This window comes from Triticum urartu, chromosome 4 (assembly GCF_003073215.2).
Source record: "Triticum urartu cultivar G1812 chromosome 4, Tu2.1, whole genome shotgun sequence".
In the NCBI taxonomy this organism is placed as follows: Eukaryota; Viridiplantae; Streptophyta; class Magnoliopsida; order Poales; family Poaceae; genus Triticum; species Triticum urartu.
The window spans coordinates 177,058,540-177,072,944 of record NC_053025.1 but is presented as its reverse complement, the minus strand read 5'-3'; the positions used below and the strand labels follow the sequence as shown (position 1 = coordinate 177,072,944).

The window sequence follows — 14,405 nt, the reverse complement described above, 5'->3', positions numbered from 1 at the left end:
CGAGGTCTTTTGTGATGCCTCTCTCCAAGGTCTTGGCGCAGTATTGATGCAAGAGAAGAAAGTTGTTGCTTATACATCTCGCCAGTTGAAGCCTAATGAGAAGAACTACCCCACTCATGATCTCGAGTTGGCGGCAGTTATGCATGCTCTTTTGACTTGGAGACATCTTCTATTGGGAAGAAAAGTGGACATTTTCACTGATCACAAGAGTCTCAAGTATATCTTCACTCAGCCTAATCTCAACCTCAGGCAAACTCGATGGGTTGAAATGATTCAAGAGTATAATCCGAGTATCGAGTATACTCCAGGAAAGGCCAATGTGATTGCTGACGCTTTGAGCAGGAAGGCTTACTGCAACAGTCTTATTCTCAAGTCTTATCAACCCGAGCTTTGTGAAGCTTTCCGCAAGCTTAATCTGCAAGTTGTTCCTCAAGGTTTCCTCGCCAACCTTCAAGTCTCTCCTACCTTAGAAGACCAGATTCGCCAAGCCCAGCTTCTTGATGATATGGTGAAAAAGGTGAAGATTGGGATTGCCAAGAGTCAGTCCAAGTACAAGTGCTACCGCCTTGACGACAAGGACACTCTCTTCTTCGAGGATCGAATTGTGGTACCCAAAGGTGACCTCCAAAAAGTGATCATGAACGAGGCCCACAATTCTCTCCTCTCCATCCATCCTGGGAGCACGAAGATGTATCAGGACCTCAAGCAAGCTTATTGGTGGACTCGAATGAAGCGCGAGATCGCTCAATTCGTGAATGAATGTGATGTCTGCAGAAGAGTGAAGGCAGAACACCAAAGGCCAGCTGGTCTCCTCCAACCTCTTGCCATTCCAGAATGGAAGTTTGACCACATTGAAATGGACTTCGTGACTGGGTTTCCAAAGTCCAAGCGTGGCAATGATGCTATATTTGTTGTCATCGACAAACTCACCAAAGTGGCTCACTTTCTGCCTATCAAAGAGTCGATCACTGCAGCTCAATTGGCGGAACTCTATACCTCTCGCATTGTCTCTCTGCACGGTATTCCTCAAGTGATCTCTTCAGACCGTGGCAGCATCTTTACCTCGAAGTTTTGGGATTCTTTCCAGAAGGCCATGGGCACTAACATCCGCTTCAGCACAGCTTTCCATCCTCAAACAAGCGGTCAAGTCGAGCGTGTCAACCAGATTCTTGAAGATATGCTCAGGGCTTGTGTGATCTCCTTCGGCATGAAGTGGGAGGATTGTCTTCCTTATGCTGAATTCTCCTACAACAACAGTTTTCAAGCAAGTTCGGGCAAGGCCCCATTTGAAATTCTGTATGGCAGGAAGTGCCGTACCCCTCTCAACTGGTCTGAACCGGTGAACGTCAGCTTTTGGGTAATGACTTAATCACAGAAGCAGAAGAAATGTGCAAAGTCATTCGTGATAACCTCAAAGCAGCCCAATCCCGTCAGAAGAGCTACTATGATAGTAAGCACCGTGATTTGGCTTTCGAGATTGGAGATCATGTTTACCTCCGTGTCTCTCCTATGAAAGGTACTCGTCGCTTCGGTATCAAAGGGAAGCTTGCCCTCGGATACGTGGGACCTTTCAAGATCGTCAGCAAGAGAGGCGACCTCGCCTATCAACTCGAGCTTCCTTCAAACTTTGCAAATGTTCATGACGTGTTCCATGTCTCTCAGCTTCGAAAGTGCTTCAAGACTCCTGATCGCACCGTCAACTTCGAGGACATTGAGCTCCAAGAAGATCTCTCTTATCGTGAGCACCCAGTTGCTATTCTTGAAGAGACTGAACGCAAGACTCGCAACAAGTCAATCAAATTCCTCAAAGTCAAGTGGTCACACCATTCCGACTGTGAAGCTACCTGGGAACGCGAGGATCACCTCCGTTCTGAGTACCTGGCGTTCTTTCAGTCCTAGATCTCGGGACGAGATCCTTTCGTAGTGGTGGAGTGTCGTAACACCCCGGATGTAACTTTCCCTATTTGTACTCCAACTCTTGCCGTTTCCGGCGTTAAGTTATTTTATTTTCTCGGGTTCGGGTTTTGCCTCTGTGTGTTGTTGTCGTTGTCATGCATCTCATATCATGTCATCATGTGCATTGCATTTGCATACGTGTTCGTCTCATGCATTCGAGCATTTTCTCCGTTGTCCGTTTTGCATTCCGGCGCTTCATTCTCCTCCGGTGGTCATTTCTATCTTTCTTTCGTGTGTGGGGATTAAACATTTCCGGGTTGGACCGAGACTTGCCAAGCGGCCTTGATTTACTACCGGTAGACCGCCTGTCAAGTTTCGTACCATTTGGACTTCGTTTGATACTCCAACGGTTAACCGAGGGACCGAAAAGGCCTCGTGTGTGTTGCAGCCCAACACCCCTCCAATTTGGCCCAAAACCCACCAAACTCTGCTCCATGTCCTAGAGCGTTCGATCACGATCGCGTGGCCGAAAACCGCACCTCATTTGAACTCTCCTAGCTCCCTCTATGCCTATATATAGGTCCTCGAAAATTCCGGATCAAACCCTAGTCCCCCTCCTCCTCCAGCCACCGGACAAAAATCCGGACGGCCGAACGTGTCCGCCCAATCCGCCCGGGCCAATCTCGTGAAGCCACATGGCGCCGCGCCCACTTCGTCGCCTCCCGCCGCCGCCGGCCCGCGGGGCCCGTTCCCCTCCGCCCCTCCGCGCCAGGCTCCAGGGAGAGGAGCTCCCGAGCCGCCGCCGGCCGCCTTTGCCTCGCCGCGCCGCCGTGAGCGCCATTGCCGGTCGCCGGAGCAAGCCGCCGCGCCCCGCGCCGCCACCGCGCCGCTCCGCCGCCACCACGCCGCCCCGCTGCCCTGCCGCGCCGCCCAGCCGCCGTCGTTGCCGACCAGCCCGCCGGCGAGCTCCGGTGAGGATCCGGCGATCCTCGGGAGGCGCGCCCCGATCCAGATCCGAGGCAGCTACAGTAACCCTAGGAGGTGTTTTTTTGCTAACTCCCGATATTGCAGATCCAAGTGCCTCTGTTCGGGGCCCCGTAACTTTGCATCCGTAGCTCCGATTTGGGCATATAGCATATCAAAATGTTCACCTCAGAGAGTACATCATTTCATTCCATTGCATCATTTTCATTTGAGCTCATCTTGATGCCCGAAATGCTGTTAGAAGAGGGCTACTTGAGTTGATTGTCAGATCTGTTACTCCGTTTAGCACTTTTGTCATTTTTGCCATGATTAATGTGTGCATGATATGCCCGTGAGTTCTTCATATGTTTTGTTAAGGGTTTTGTCATCTTTCCAGAGGTGCAACCCATGTATTTTTAGGATGTGTGTGGTGACTTGTGCAAGCTTGCAAAGTGGTGCACTTACTGATTCTGTTTTCAGGGACTTAGTGATTTCACTAAGTCCTGGGTTTGTTTATCTCATGATGCCATATGTTCATGTTGTTTCCTAGTGATCCGTGCCTCTTTTGAGGATGACCAGTAAGGGAGTTTTGTTAATATTGTAGTGCTCTATCCATCCATGTCTTTGTTTGCAATTATGGAGCACCCTAGCTTGAGTCAATTGAGCTCTACTTTTGCTTCGTTGCGAATCTGGGCAGATCGTCAACTTGTTTGCGATTTTGCCGATGTTATTGTAGTTGATCCGTGCATGCTATGCCATTGTTCTTGCCATGTCTAGCTTGCATTTTGTGCCTTCTTAAGGGATGTATACTTGTCTTGCCATGACTTGCACTGTGGTGAGTGCATCGAGCTCGTAAACAGGCCTTCATGAGTTATGTTTCAGCATGTCCTAGTTTTTCTGTCTGAAAACTGATTATGTTTTTGTTATGTTCGTGTGCTTGTTAGTATATTTTGTGATCCCTTTTGACTCAAGGTCACTAATGGACTTTTGTTAAGCTTGTTGAGTAGCTCCATGCCATGTCTTTCTTTGTCATTTTCAGGTCCTGTAGCATGTTGTTTTCTTGCTCCGAAGAGGGCTATATGATCTGAAATTCCAGACAAGTGTTAATTTCACTAAGTCTGAGATCTGTTTGTCATTTGCATTTTTGCCATGCTTGTTTGAACCTGTTAATGGATGAATTGGTCGTAGCTCAGTGCTGGACTTTTGTTAAGCATCTTGTGTGCATCCCTGCCATGTATTTTGTTGTCATGTTTGGGTGCTGTAGCATGTTCATCTCATTGCATTTAGATGCCTACTTGCTGTAAATTGCAGACCGGTGTCATTGTTGAATCGCTTGCCATTTCCAAACCGTAACTCCGATTCCAGCGTTCTTTATATCATTTTCAAGCGATTTCATCTCATCTTTCCAGTGGCACACTTGGAATTCCAAGTTGAGACCAGGTTCATGCATTTCCTGTCATATCTTGCATTTTGCATCCCGCGTTGCATCCCGCATAGCATATCATCTTTGCATCGTGTTGTTTGAGTTTGCACGTGGTTGATTGTATCCTTGTTGCTTGTTTGTCTTGTTTAGGTAGAGCCGGGAGACGAGTTCGCTAACGAGGAGCCCGTTGAGTTTGCTTTCGAGGATCCAGTCAACTCTGACAACTGTGCAGGCAAGATGATCATACCCTCGAAATCACTACTATCTTTGCTATGCTAGTTTGCTCGCTCTTTTGCTATGCCATTGCTTCGATGCCTACCACTTGCTTGCAAACCTCCCAAATTGCCATGTCAAACCTCTAACCCACCATTGTCCTAGCAAACCGTTGATTGGCTATGTTACCGCTTTGCTCAGCCCCTCTTATAGCGTTGCTAGTTGCAGGTGAAGATTGGAGGCCGTTCCTTGTTGGAACATCTTTTATTTACTTGTTGGGATATCATTATATTACCTTGTTATCTTAATGCATCTATATACTTGGTAAAGGGTGGAAGGCTCGGCCTCTCGCCTAGTGTTTTGTTCCACTCTTGCCGCCCTAGTTTCCGTCATATCGGTGTTATGTTCCCGGATTTTTGCGTTCCTTACGCGGTTGGGTTATAATGGGAACCCCTTGATATTTCGCCTTGATTAAAGCTTTTCCAGCAATGCCCAACATTGGTCTTACCATTTACCACCTAGCCTTTTTTTCCCTTGGGTTTCTGGAGCCTGAGGGTCATCTTATTTTAAACCCCCCCGGGCCAGTGCTCCTCTAAGTGTTGGTCCAAATAGAGCCACTTGCAGCGCCACCTCGGGGCAACTTGAGGGTTGGTTTTAGTTGTACGTAGTGTTCATCTGAGTGTGCCCTGAGAAAGAGATATGTGCAGCTCCTATCGGGATTTGTCGGCACATTCGGGCGGTGTTGCTGGTCTTGTTTTAACCTGTCGAAGTGTCTTGAATTACCAAGATACCGAGTCTGATCGGAACATCTTGGGAGGAGGTCTATTCCTTCGTTGACCGTGAGAGCTTGTCATGGGCTAAGTTAAAATGAATCAACTGAGTGTGCTACCGTGATGGCCTCTTCTCGGCGGAGTCCGGGAAGTGGACACGGTGTTGGAGTAATATTTGCGCAGGTTGTTCTCTAGCTTCTCGCTCGTGCTTTGCCTCCTCTTCTCGCTCTCTTTTGCGAATAAGTTAGCCACCATACTTGCTAGTAGCTTGCTGCAGCTCCACTCATATTTTACCTTGCCTTACCTATAAGCTTGAATAGTCTTGATCGCGAGGGTGCGAGATTGCTGAGTCCATGTGGCTCACAGATTACTATTACACCAGATGCAGGGCCTGATGATTCCGCTCCAGGAGACGCGTATGAGCTCAAGTGGGAGTTCGACGAAGACTCTCAACGATACTATGTTTCCTTTCCCGACGATCAGTAGTAGTGCCCAGTCGGGGGTGAACGGGACCGTTGTCGCATGTTGGGTTCTCTTTATTTTGGCGCCGTAGTCGGGCCATGAGTGTTTGGATGATGTAATGTTATTTATGTACCTGATTGACGTGGCGAGTGTAAGCCAACTATATTATCTCCCCTTTTATTATTATATTACATGGGATGTTTGTGAAGATTGCCTAACTTGCGACATATGCCTTCAATGCGATTATATCTCTAAGTCGTGCCTCGACACGTGGGAGCTATAATCGCATCGAGGGTGTTATATATAATGACACAATGCAAAGGTTTTCCAATTTTTTGATTTTGTTGAATTTTTTATGCCCGTTTCGAAATGCGATTAAAACAGCGTGTTTGACCGTTCCTAGCTAGTGGTTGAATTTTGGAATTTTTTTGATGTTTCCCTGATTAAATAAATACTTATGTACCTAGAAATGATTTTTGGAAAAAATAAAGAGCAAACTATGAGGCAGCTGCAGTCCAAATTAGACCCGCTTCCTGCTGAATCGGCGGGAATTTGTCTTTTCACCAGAGGTGGACCAAGGCTTTTAACACCCAACCATTAGGTCAATTGTGCATTAAACATGGCATAGTATTTTATAAAATTGATTTGGTCCATTTTTGCAACAAATATATGGTAGGTCCTTCACAAAAAACTCAATTCGGGCACCCGTAAAATGGAAAATGAATTTTTCCGTGCAAAGAAAATGAACACTCCCTTAGGCAACATTGTTTGGAATTCCAAGATGCACCATTGTGCAGAATATGAGATCATTTTAACAAGCTATGCCATGGATGTGGCTCTAACATTGATCATTTGGCTTGAAAGTCAGGAATCTTCACACATGATAGCTCGTTTTTGAGAACACTTTTTTTAAAGAATTGTTGCACTACAAGTTTATTAGTTTTCCTGGTAACTTGATCACATATGATGACACAATGCGCAGGTTTTCCAATTTTTTGAATTTTTTATGCCCGTTTCAAAATGCGGTCAGAACGACGGGCATGACCGTTCCTAGATAGTGCTTGAATCTTGAATTTTTTTTGATATTTCTATGATTAAATAGATACTTATGTACCTAAAAATGATTTTTAGAAAAAAAATAAAGAGCAAACTATAAGGCAGCTACAGTTCAAGTTTGACCCGTTTTCTACTGAATCGACAGAAATTTGTCTTTTTCACCAGAGGTGGATCGAATCTTTTGGCATCCAACCATTTTGTCAATTGTGCATTAAATATGTCATAATATTTTAGAAAATTAATTTGGTCCACATTTAACAAATATATGGTAGGTCCTTCATAAAAGAACTCGTTTTGGACACTAAAAAATAAAAAAAATGATTAAAAAACTCATTTCTTGTAACTCTTTAAAAATAATTGTCTTATTTCAATTAGTGATTATTCCTGAAAACTATAGTGAAATTTACTAACACAATGAGAAGATTTTTTTTTCAAATTTTCAGGTTATAATAAAATAGCTAACATGATTTAGCACTTTACTTTTAGTCGATTATGACCAATTTAAATGATCAAAATATCATACATGTATACTACGTTTTGATTGGTCCAGGCCTCTCACGCGGATCATGGATAAATCACCGTCGGATCCTCCTGATCCAACGGCCCGCACCTCACCCTCTCACGGTCTCACCCACCCACCGCGAGCTACCCCTCAAAAAAAAACCACCGCACAACACTCCTCTCTCTCTCCCACCGCAGCGAACCCTAGCGCTCTCAGCCCTGCACTTCCTCCTTCTGGATCTCGACGCGCCGCCGCCCCCAACCCCACTCCCTCCGGCGTTCCCCTCACACTTTCACCACTTGGCCCTCTCATCCGCCTCCCGTCCTCTCGGCGGCGGCGCCCTCCACATCGCGCTCTCGATCCAGATCCCTCCCCTCCGCACCTCAGATCCTCTCCCCTCTCCCCACTCTCAGATCCAACTAGCCCGAGACGGAGGCAGTTGTGGACATGGTCACCAGCGGTGGCATCTGATCTCTCACATCACTGCCGCCACCCACCCCTGGTCTCTCACATCTCTGATGGAAGGCGGCAACAACCCCATGGACTTCACCTGGACCGCGGGCTAGGAGGCGGCGCCGTCGGCTTGCAACCACGCCAGCCGTGACCAACCCAACACCGCAGGAGGCCGAGGCCGAGTCCATGATCCTCGTCTCCGGGCCGCGCGTCGCCGTCTCCGGGGTCAGGCGGGCCGACTCTCGCGTAGGTGCTGCTCTCCTCCCCTCCCCTTCCCCTCGATCGTCCGCCGTCGACCGTCGCGCAGGTTTCTCGGCCACACCCGTGCGCATTTCATGGTTTCTTCCTAGGATTCGCTGGTCCTGCCGTGTGTTCGCTGGTCGTGTCGTCGATTAAACAGATACAAGTCTATATAACCCAGTGCTCCATTTCTTGGTGGCTGTTTGAAAGCATTAGCGGCTTCTTTAGGCTGTTATTTTTGTCATTTTAATACCTAAGCCTAACTCTGCCCGGTTGTTGTTTTGAAAGCATCGCAGATGGCACAAACACACCTATGAACGAAACAACTTTGTGTTACAAGTCTTAGATTAGACAGTCAACACACACTAGCTGGTTTACAGGACAGTAACAGAGCGAGCATTGGTTGTCGTTTCTTTTGATTTCTTCTTCCGCATCCTTGGTGGGTACTCTGCAACGGGTCCTTCCTTGTCTTCCTGTGCCTGCTCGCTGAGCACCTGCAGCTGCCCCTTCTCCTGGATGCTTCAATTATACTGTAGTATGACAATATCACTAAAACACATTGCAGTAAACCATCATAATTTAATTTGAAGGTTACTGGACTGATATTTTGTTTGACAACTACTGCAACTGAAGTTTCAGAAATTTCTTGCAGTACTGAATGTCTTGGTGTTATTCTAAACCGTTTGCATTTGTTGTATCTCATTAACAGTGTTCATTGTTCATTGGTCCATGTCCAGGTCTGCCGCCACGGCCGCCATGCTACAGCCAGGCCACCCAACACACATCGAACTACCGCTGCTCCTCCTCGTCTCGTCTGTCTTCTTGCCCGGGAAGAAAGGAAGCGCCGGAGACTAGCCACCAATGGTGGTGCCGCTGGAGTTCCCAGCGGAAGCTCCGGCATCAGCACCAACGCACCCTCAACCTCCTCGCCCTCGGATTTGGGATCTACGTGCTTGGATTCCCAAGTGTAAGCCTTCTGCTTGTTCATACACAAATGACAAATCTCTGCACTTCTGAATTCTGTCTGGCTGCAGTTGACACCAGTGGGGATAACAATAACATAACAGTATGAATGTGCTATGTAGGTAGCGAAATGCATCGAGATGGATCTTCCAGAGATCATACTGCTGGTGGCTCTTTCCCAGGTAGTACATGCATCATCAGTCCTATATAGCTGATACTCATGTACTCATTTTGTTCTAGGAAAGTGGGATGGTAGGGCCCCTTGATTTTCTTTTGATGATTCATATCCCCTTTCAGGAATCAAACTAGACTAGAGTTTAGAGATTGATAAAATTGAATTCTCACATATAAAGTTTTAATTGCAAGGATGGGAGGTGGATGCCCGCACGGATCCGGCGTCTCCAACCTCGGCATCCACAAGGAGGAGCGGCGACAACCCCGGACCCGTCCGCTGGTGCTGCTGATCCTGCTTGGACATACATGCTGCCTCTTCCACGTCGGCTACATGACAGCCATGGTGAGCTCTATGCTTCCTGCATCTTACAGTAGTTGGCCTGAGATTATAGTTGGGCTGGAAATGAACTTCTTCAGTTCGATTTGTAAGATATAATACCAGTCTAAATTAGTGGATCATGGGTGATATGAGATTCTAACTATTTCCTTAAGTTTGTTTCTTTAACCATATGTGTAACTAAAATCCTGGTTCATTGCATTTTAACAATGCAAGTTGTACCATGAGACATTCAACAATTACAGGATATTGTGACTTTCATTGGTACCTACTTGGACACACAAAATATGAGTAGATACAATTGACTTCTGGTTATATTATGTTGTCAGCTTCATCTGTTCTGATTCTATGATATCTGTGGAGACATTGGTTCAGTTAGTTTTTTCTAGTACAACTACCATGAATATCCATGTCTCTTTATACCAGTAAGTTAGTTTGATGCTAGACTAGACGTCTCTTTATGCAAGTTTATTGTCATGTCTATTTATATGTATAAAGTCGAATCAAGTAGTAACATGTGAACAACACTTGCACTGGTGTATGTAAGGAGTTAAGTACATGTTTGTTACAACAGAGCAGAGTAGATGTTTGTGTTACCATCCAATCCACTGACAACATGTTTATGTTATTGTGGTGCTTGCTTAACTCACTGCCATCTTACATTCTGTTCTTTTTTGCATACAGCTCACCAGAAGAAGGCTGTGAAGATCTTCCCCTGCCCTACCTCTGGACCTCTTCGCCCCATCGTGCAATGCCAGACCCACAAGTACAACATTAAGGTGAGGGCTGGCAGAGGCTTTACCCTTGAGGAGCTTAAGGTGATGATCATTTCTTTGCTTTGTTTCCTTCATCTCTGATTGCCTATGAATGGTGCAGCATCATCAGTTGCAATAATTGGTTTATAACTGAGCATGGATTTTTAATGTTTGCTCTGTAACAATAGTAAAATTGCATTGTACATTTCATCCATTTCATTCTTACTTTTGTTATCTACGTACCTAGAACTTGTGTTCTCTCTGTAGCTTTTAATTGCTTGCCCCCTCCTACAATCTATGCATGCTTCTTGAGTTTACATTCAGATGCTAGATGAGATTATCATCTGTCGAGAAACTATTGTGATGATTTGATGCCCATCTGGTGACTATTTATGTCTTTAGTGTCAATCGATGTTGCATAATCTGATTTGGACACCTAGGTTCTTGCATGGTTCTTAAATTAATTGTTTTGTTTTGTTGTTAGCAAATATTGCTTATATTAAGACTATAAACATGTGACTATTCCTCTCATTTACAAGAGTTCTAGGCTGAACACATTCGAAGAAGCTTGAAGCCCCAGTCAACAACTTGCTTTACATATTACTGAATTTGTAATGCTAATATTCTTGAGAAATTTGATGTACTGCTGAACATGCTAGGAATTTGATGTATATTTGCTCGCTGAACTTGATGTATACCTGCTCGCTTAACTCAGAATATTATTTTTTATTCACTTGAAATTCATTCCTTGACTAAAAGTGACCAGAAAAATAAATATATAGCCCAAAAGAAAAATGGCCGAAATGCCTATTGGACCAAATCTATTCGGGCTTTGAAAAAAGGCCTAAAATAAATATATTGGTTGGAAAAAAGGCTGAAATTTGAAAAGAAATGGACCGTTAAAAGGCCGGTGCCTAGAAAATATGGTCTAGGCCCAAAAAAGAAATGTACAAAAAAAGACACCAGCCTAGAGAATCGAATTGTTGGGCCAGGCCTATGTACGTGTCCACAATTGACAGAAAAAATACACTAAATTGGCTGAATTAATGGGCTCAGCCCATATAGACACCGAACTAGACCGGGCTGAATCTTATCAACAACCTTTTCAAGTGGTCGCAATTTTGCCACATCAGATTGCCACGTCGGATCCGACGTGGCCTGGGCAGAGAGCTAGCGACCAAAACATAAGGTCATAGAATCAACGACCTTTTGTGTTGGTCGTGGAATTCCACGACCTTCTCACAGAGAAGGTAGTTTACAACCGCCAGCTTTTGACCTTCTGTTTTTGTCACAAAAAGGTCGCAAATGAAAAACAATGACCTTTTAGTGATCAATAGTGATGGTCGCAAGTTGACATATTTCTTGTAGTGTAAGGCTGCCACTTCAGAACGGGCAGCTGTTGTGCTACTCTCGCCAATCGCTATCCCCGAGGCAGATGTTGCTGCTGTCACTTGAGAAGCTCTCGCCAGAGTGGGCCGTCGAACTTGCTCACACGACGCGGGTCCACGTGCCCATCTTTCACCCGTGATGATTGAACAGGGAGCGAGCTAGTGTGCTTGAGACGCCGGCTGTGGACTATAGCCGACACACCTTCTTGCATAAGCCATACGTGTACTATACAACGAGGTGCTCCAGGATATTTTGTGCTGCATCTCACATGGTTGCTGATAATAAATTGTGTGCGATCTACTTGATTTTTCATCTTGATTTGAATTACATAATGGGGTCACAGCGGCAATGGACGGTGTTTGAATTGCTAGACTTTTTACCTGGAGTGAACATGCAACTATATGTGTGTTGGGATCCTGATTCTAAGTCACACCGATCTAGCATGTAACACCTCATATCACTTTGCGGCCTCACACACGGCATTTCCACGGGTGTCGCCTTACCATGGCCCGAGACCGCTTGCGCCTTTTGGCTCACGTTTATGATAGTATCGCTAGCATCCATATGACAGAGAATCCGGGCCGACATGACTAGTCGTGAACCCAAAGTGGCACTAACTTACATGGACAGGCATACATGAAACAACATCGAGCATGTCGGTCAGCAGCGTGTTAATCCGGGCTGTAGCAACTGGGCTAACAGGACTCCGGAAACCCGGGCTGTAGCAGGCTAGGCAGGACTCCGGATGTCACCGCATGGCATTTCCTCAAAGGGACAGACACAGGAACGAAGTGAATCACATGTCGGCCAGTCTAAATGTTCCGGAGCAGTAGTGCTGGGCTAGCAAGACTTCGGTAAACCCGACTGTAGCGTACTACCATGGCTCGGTGGAAGCACTAGACTACATTTTTGTAACGCCTCGAGACCGATGTGTCAGGTGTCGTTCAGTTATTCGCTGTTGTTGCCTTGTCATTGCTTGCGTGTCATGCATTGCATATCATGTCATCATGTGCATTTTTTTCATACGTGTTCGTCTCATGCATCCGAGCATTTTCCCCGTTGTCCGTCTTGCATTCCGGCGCTTCGTTCCTCTCCGGTGGTCATTTCTACCTTCTTCTCATGTGTGGGGATTAAACATTTCCGGATTGGACTGAGACTTGCCAAGCGGCTTTGGTTTACTACCGGTAGACCGCCTGTCAAGTTCCGTATCATTTGGACTTCGTTTAATACTCCAACGGTTAACCGAGGGACCGAGAAGGCCTCGTGTGTGTTGCAGCTCAACACCTTTTCAATTTGACCCAAAAACCCACCTAACTCTGCTCCATTATCTCGGTCGTTCGATCACGATCGCGTGGCCGAAAACCGCACCTCATTTGGACTCTCCTAGCTCCCTCTATGCCTATATATACACCCCCCTCCGAAATTCGCGGTTCATTCTTCCCCTAACCCTAAAAATTCTCAGATCCGCGCCGCCGGACGTTTCTTCCCGCGCCGGACATGTCCGCGCCGCCCGCCGCGACCAACCACGGCGTGCCACGTCAGCGCCGCCGTCCTCTCTCTCCCCCTCCACCGCGCCAAGCCCGCCGGGCCCGGATCGGACCCGCGGAGCCCAATCGGTCGCCGCCGCCCGAGTCTCCCCGCCGCCACTCAGATCCGCCGCCGCCCGAGTCTTCCTCCGCCGCCGCCTCCGAGCCTCGTCGCCGGCGCCGACTCTCGCCGCCTCGCTGCCTCCGTCGCCGGATCTTCACCATCGCGGCCGGAAATGGACGGATCCCGTCCGGATCCGCACCTCAGGGGCCTCCTCTGCTCCTCCCCGACGGCAAGCCGCCGCTGCCGCCTCGCCGTTGACCTCGGGCGCCGCCGCCCTTGCCTCCTGGGATCCCATCGGGATCGAGGGAGACGAGCGCCTCCGCCTCCTCCCCGCATGGGCCGAAGCTCCAAGGCCCAGCATCGCCGGCCCAGCTTCCCGCAGCCAGCGCCAAGGCCCAGCGCCGCCTTGGCCTCCCAGGCCAGCTCCATCCGGCCCAGCGCGCCGCCCCCGCCTCGGCCTGCTTCCCCTCCAGCCGGGCCGAAGCCCGTGGTGAGAGAGCACCCAGCGCCCCATTTTTTTTTCCTTCTGCTGTTGGGCTTGCCCAGATTCGGCCTGATTCATGTTTTTTTTCTGCGGAGCGATTTTGCCCATTTTTTCAGGGATTGCTAGTTTTGCAGAATAGTCCTCCTAGTTCATGCATCTAATAACTCACTAACCGTGCATCAGTTTAAAATGTTTTATATATGAAACTTGCTCAGAATTTTGTGTAGATTAATAATATCCAACTTTCATCTATGTTTGAAATGCTTAAAATGTTGTTTGCATTAATTTGCTCCTATGCCATGCTAAAATGATTTAATTCATAACTAAATAACCGTAACTCCGAATTTAATAAACTTTATATGTAATTGGGGTAGAATTTTGCCTAGCTTATCATGGTGGCCTTACTTTGCATGTTTAACAACCCTAAAATTATGTTTAGGGCAGAACAGTACCAAACCTTAAAATTATGCATATGAGGATTTTCCGGAATTGTTGTTCGTTGCTTCCGGCCTCATTTAAACTTGCCTAGATAGGTAGTTTTGTTGTACTTCACCTCTTGCCATGTTAATCAACATTTAATATTGTTGGGGTACATAAACGAGAGAGAACTAAATAATTGATGTGGTGTTTTGTCAATATGCATCCCGTTGCATATTGAGCTCCACTTAATTTGTAGGATTGTTTGTGCACTTTGCCATGCCATGCATATTTAAATCGGACATGCATCGTACTTGA

The 14,405-nt window shown here is 46.7% G+C and overlaps 1 protein-coding gene across 3 annotated transcripts; it reads left to right on the top strand.

Annotated features, from left to right (window-relative positions):
• Positions 1-7,433: 7,433 nt before the first annotated feature.
• On the top strand, positions 7,434-10,940 carry LOC125551239. Of its 3 annotated transcripts, none has more exons than XM_048714395.1 (6): positions 7,434-7,988; positions 8,716-8,945; positions 9,064-9,123; positions 9,308-9,458; positions 10,137-10,231; positions 10,747-10,940. In XM_048714395.1, the coding sequence occupies exons 1-6, from the start codon at positions 7,925-7,927 to the stop codon at positions 10,777-10,779; spliced, it is 633 nt and encodes a 210-aa protein (XP_048570352.1). In that variant the 5' UTR covers positions 7,434-7,924; the 3' UTR covers positions 10,780-10,940. The 3 variants fall into 3 exon arrangements, with proteins under 3 accessions (XP_048570352.1, XP_048570350.1, XP_048570351.1); XM_048714394.1 differs by having other exon boundaries at positions 7,435-7,988; positions 10,137-10,270; XM_048714393.1 differs by having other exon boundaries at positions 10,137-10,940.
• Positions 10,941-14,405: the final 3,465 nt, after the last annotated feature.

Excerpts from the sequence above, each read along its gene's own strand:
- LOC125551239 (XM_048714393.1), top strand. The coding sequence starts at position 7,925 with ATGATCCTCGTCTCCGGGCCGCGCGTCGCCGTCTCCGGGGTCAGGCGG. Across the intron at positions 9,124-9,307 it reads TGCTGGTGGCTCTTTCCCAG|GATGGGAGGTGGATGCCCGC; the intron begins GTAGTACATGCA and ends TTTAATTGCAAG. Across the intron at positions 9,459-10,136 it reads TCGGCTACATGACAGCCATG|CTCACCAGAAGAAGGCTGTG; the intron begins GTGAGCTCTATG and ends TTTTGCATACAG.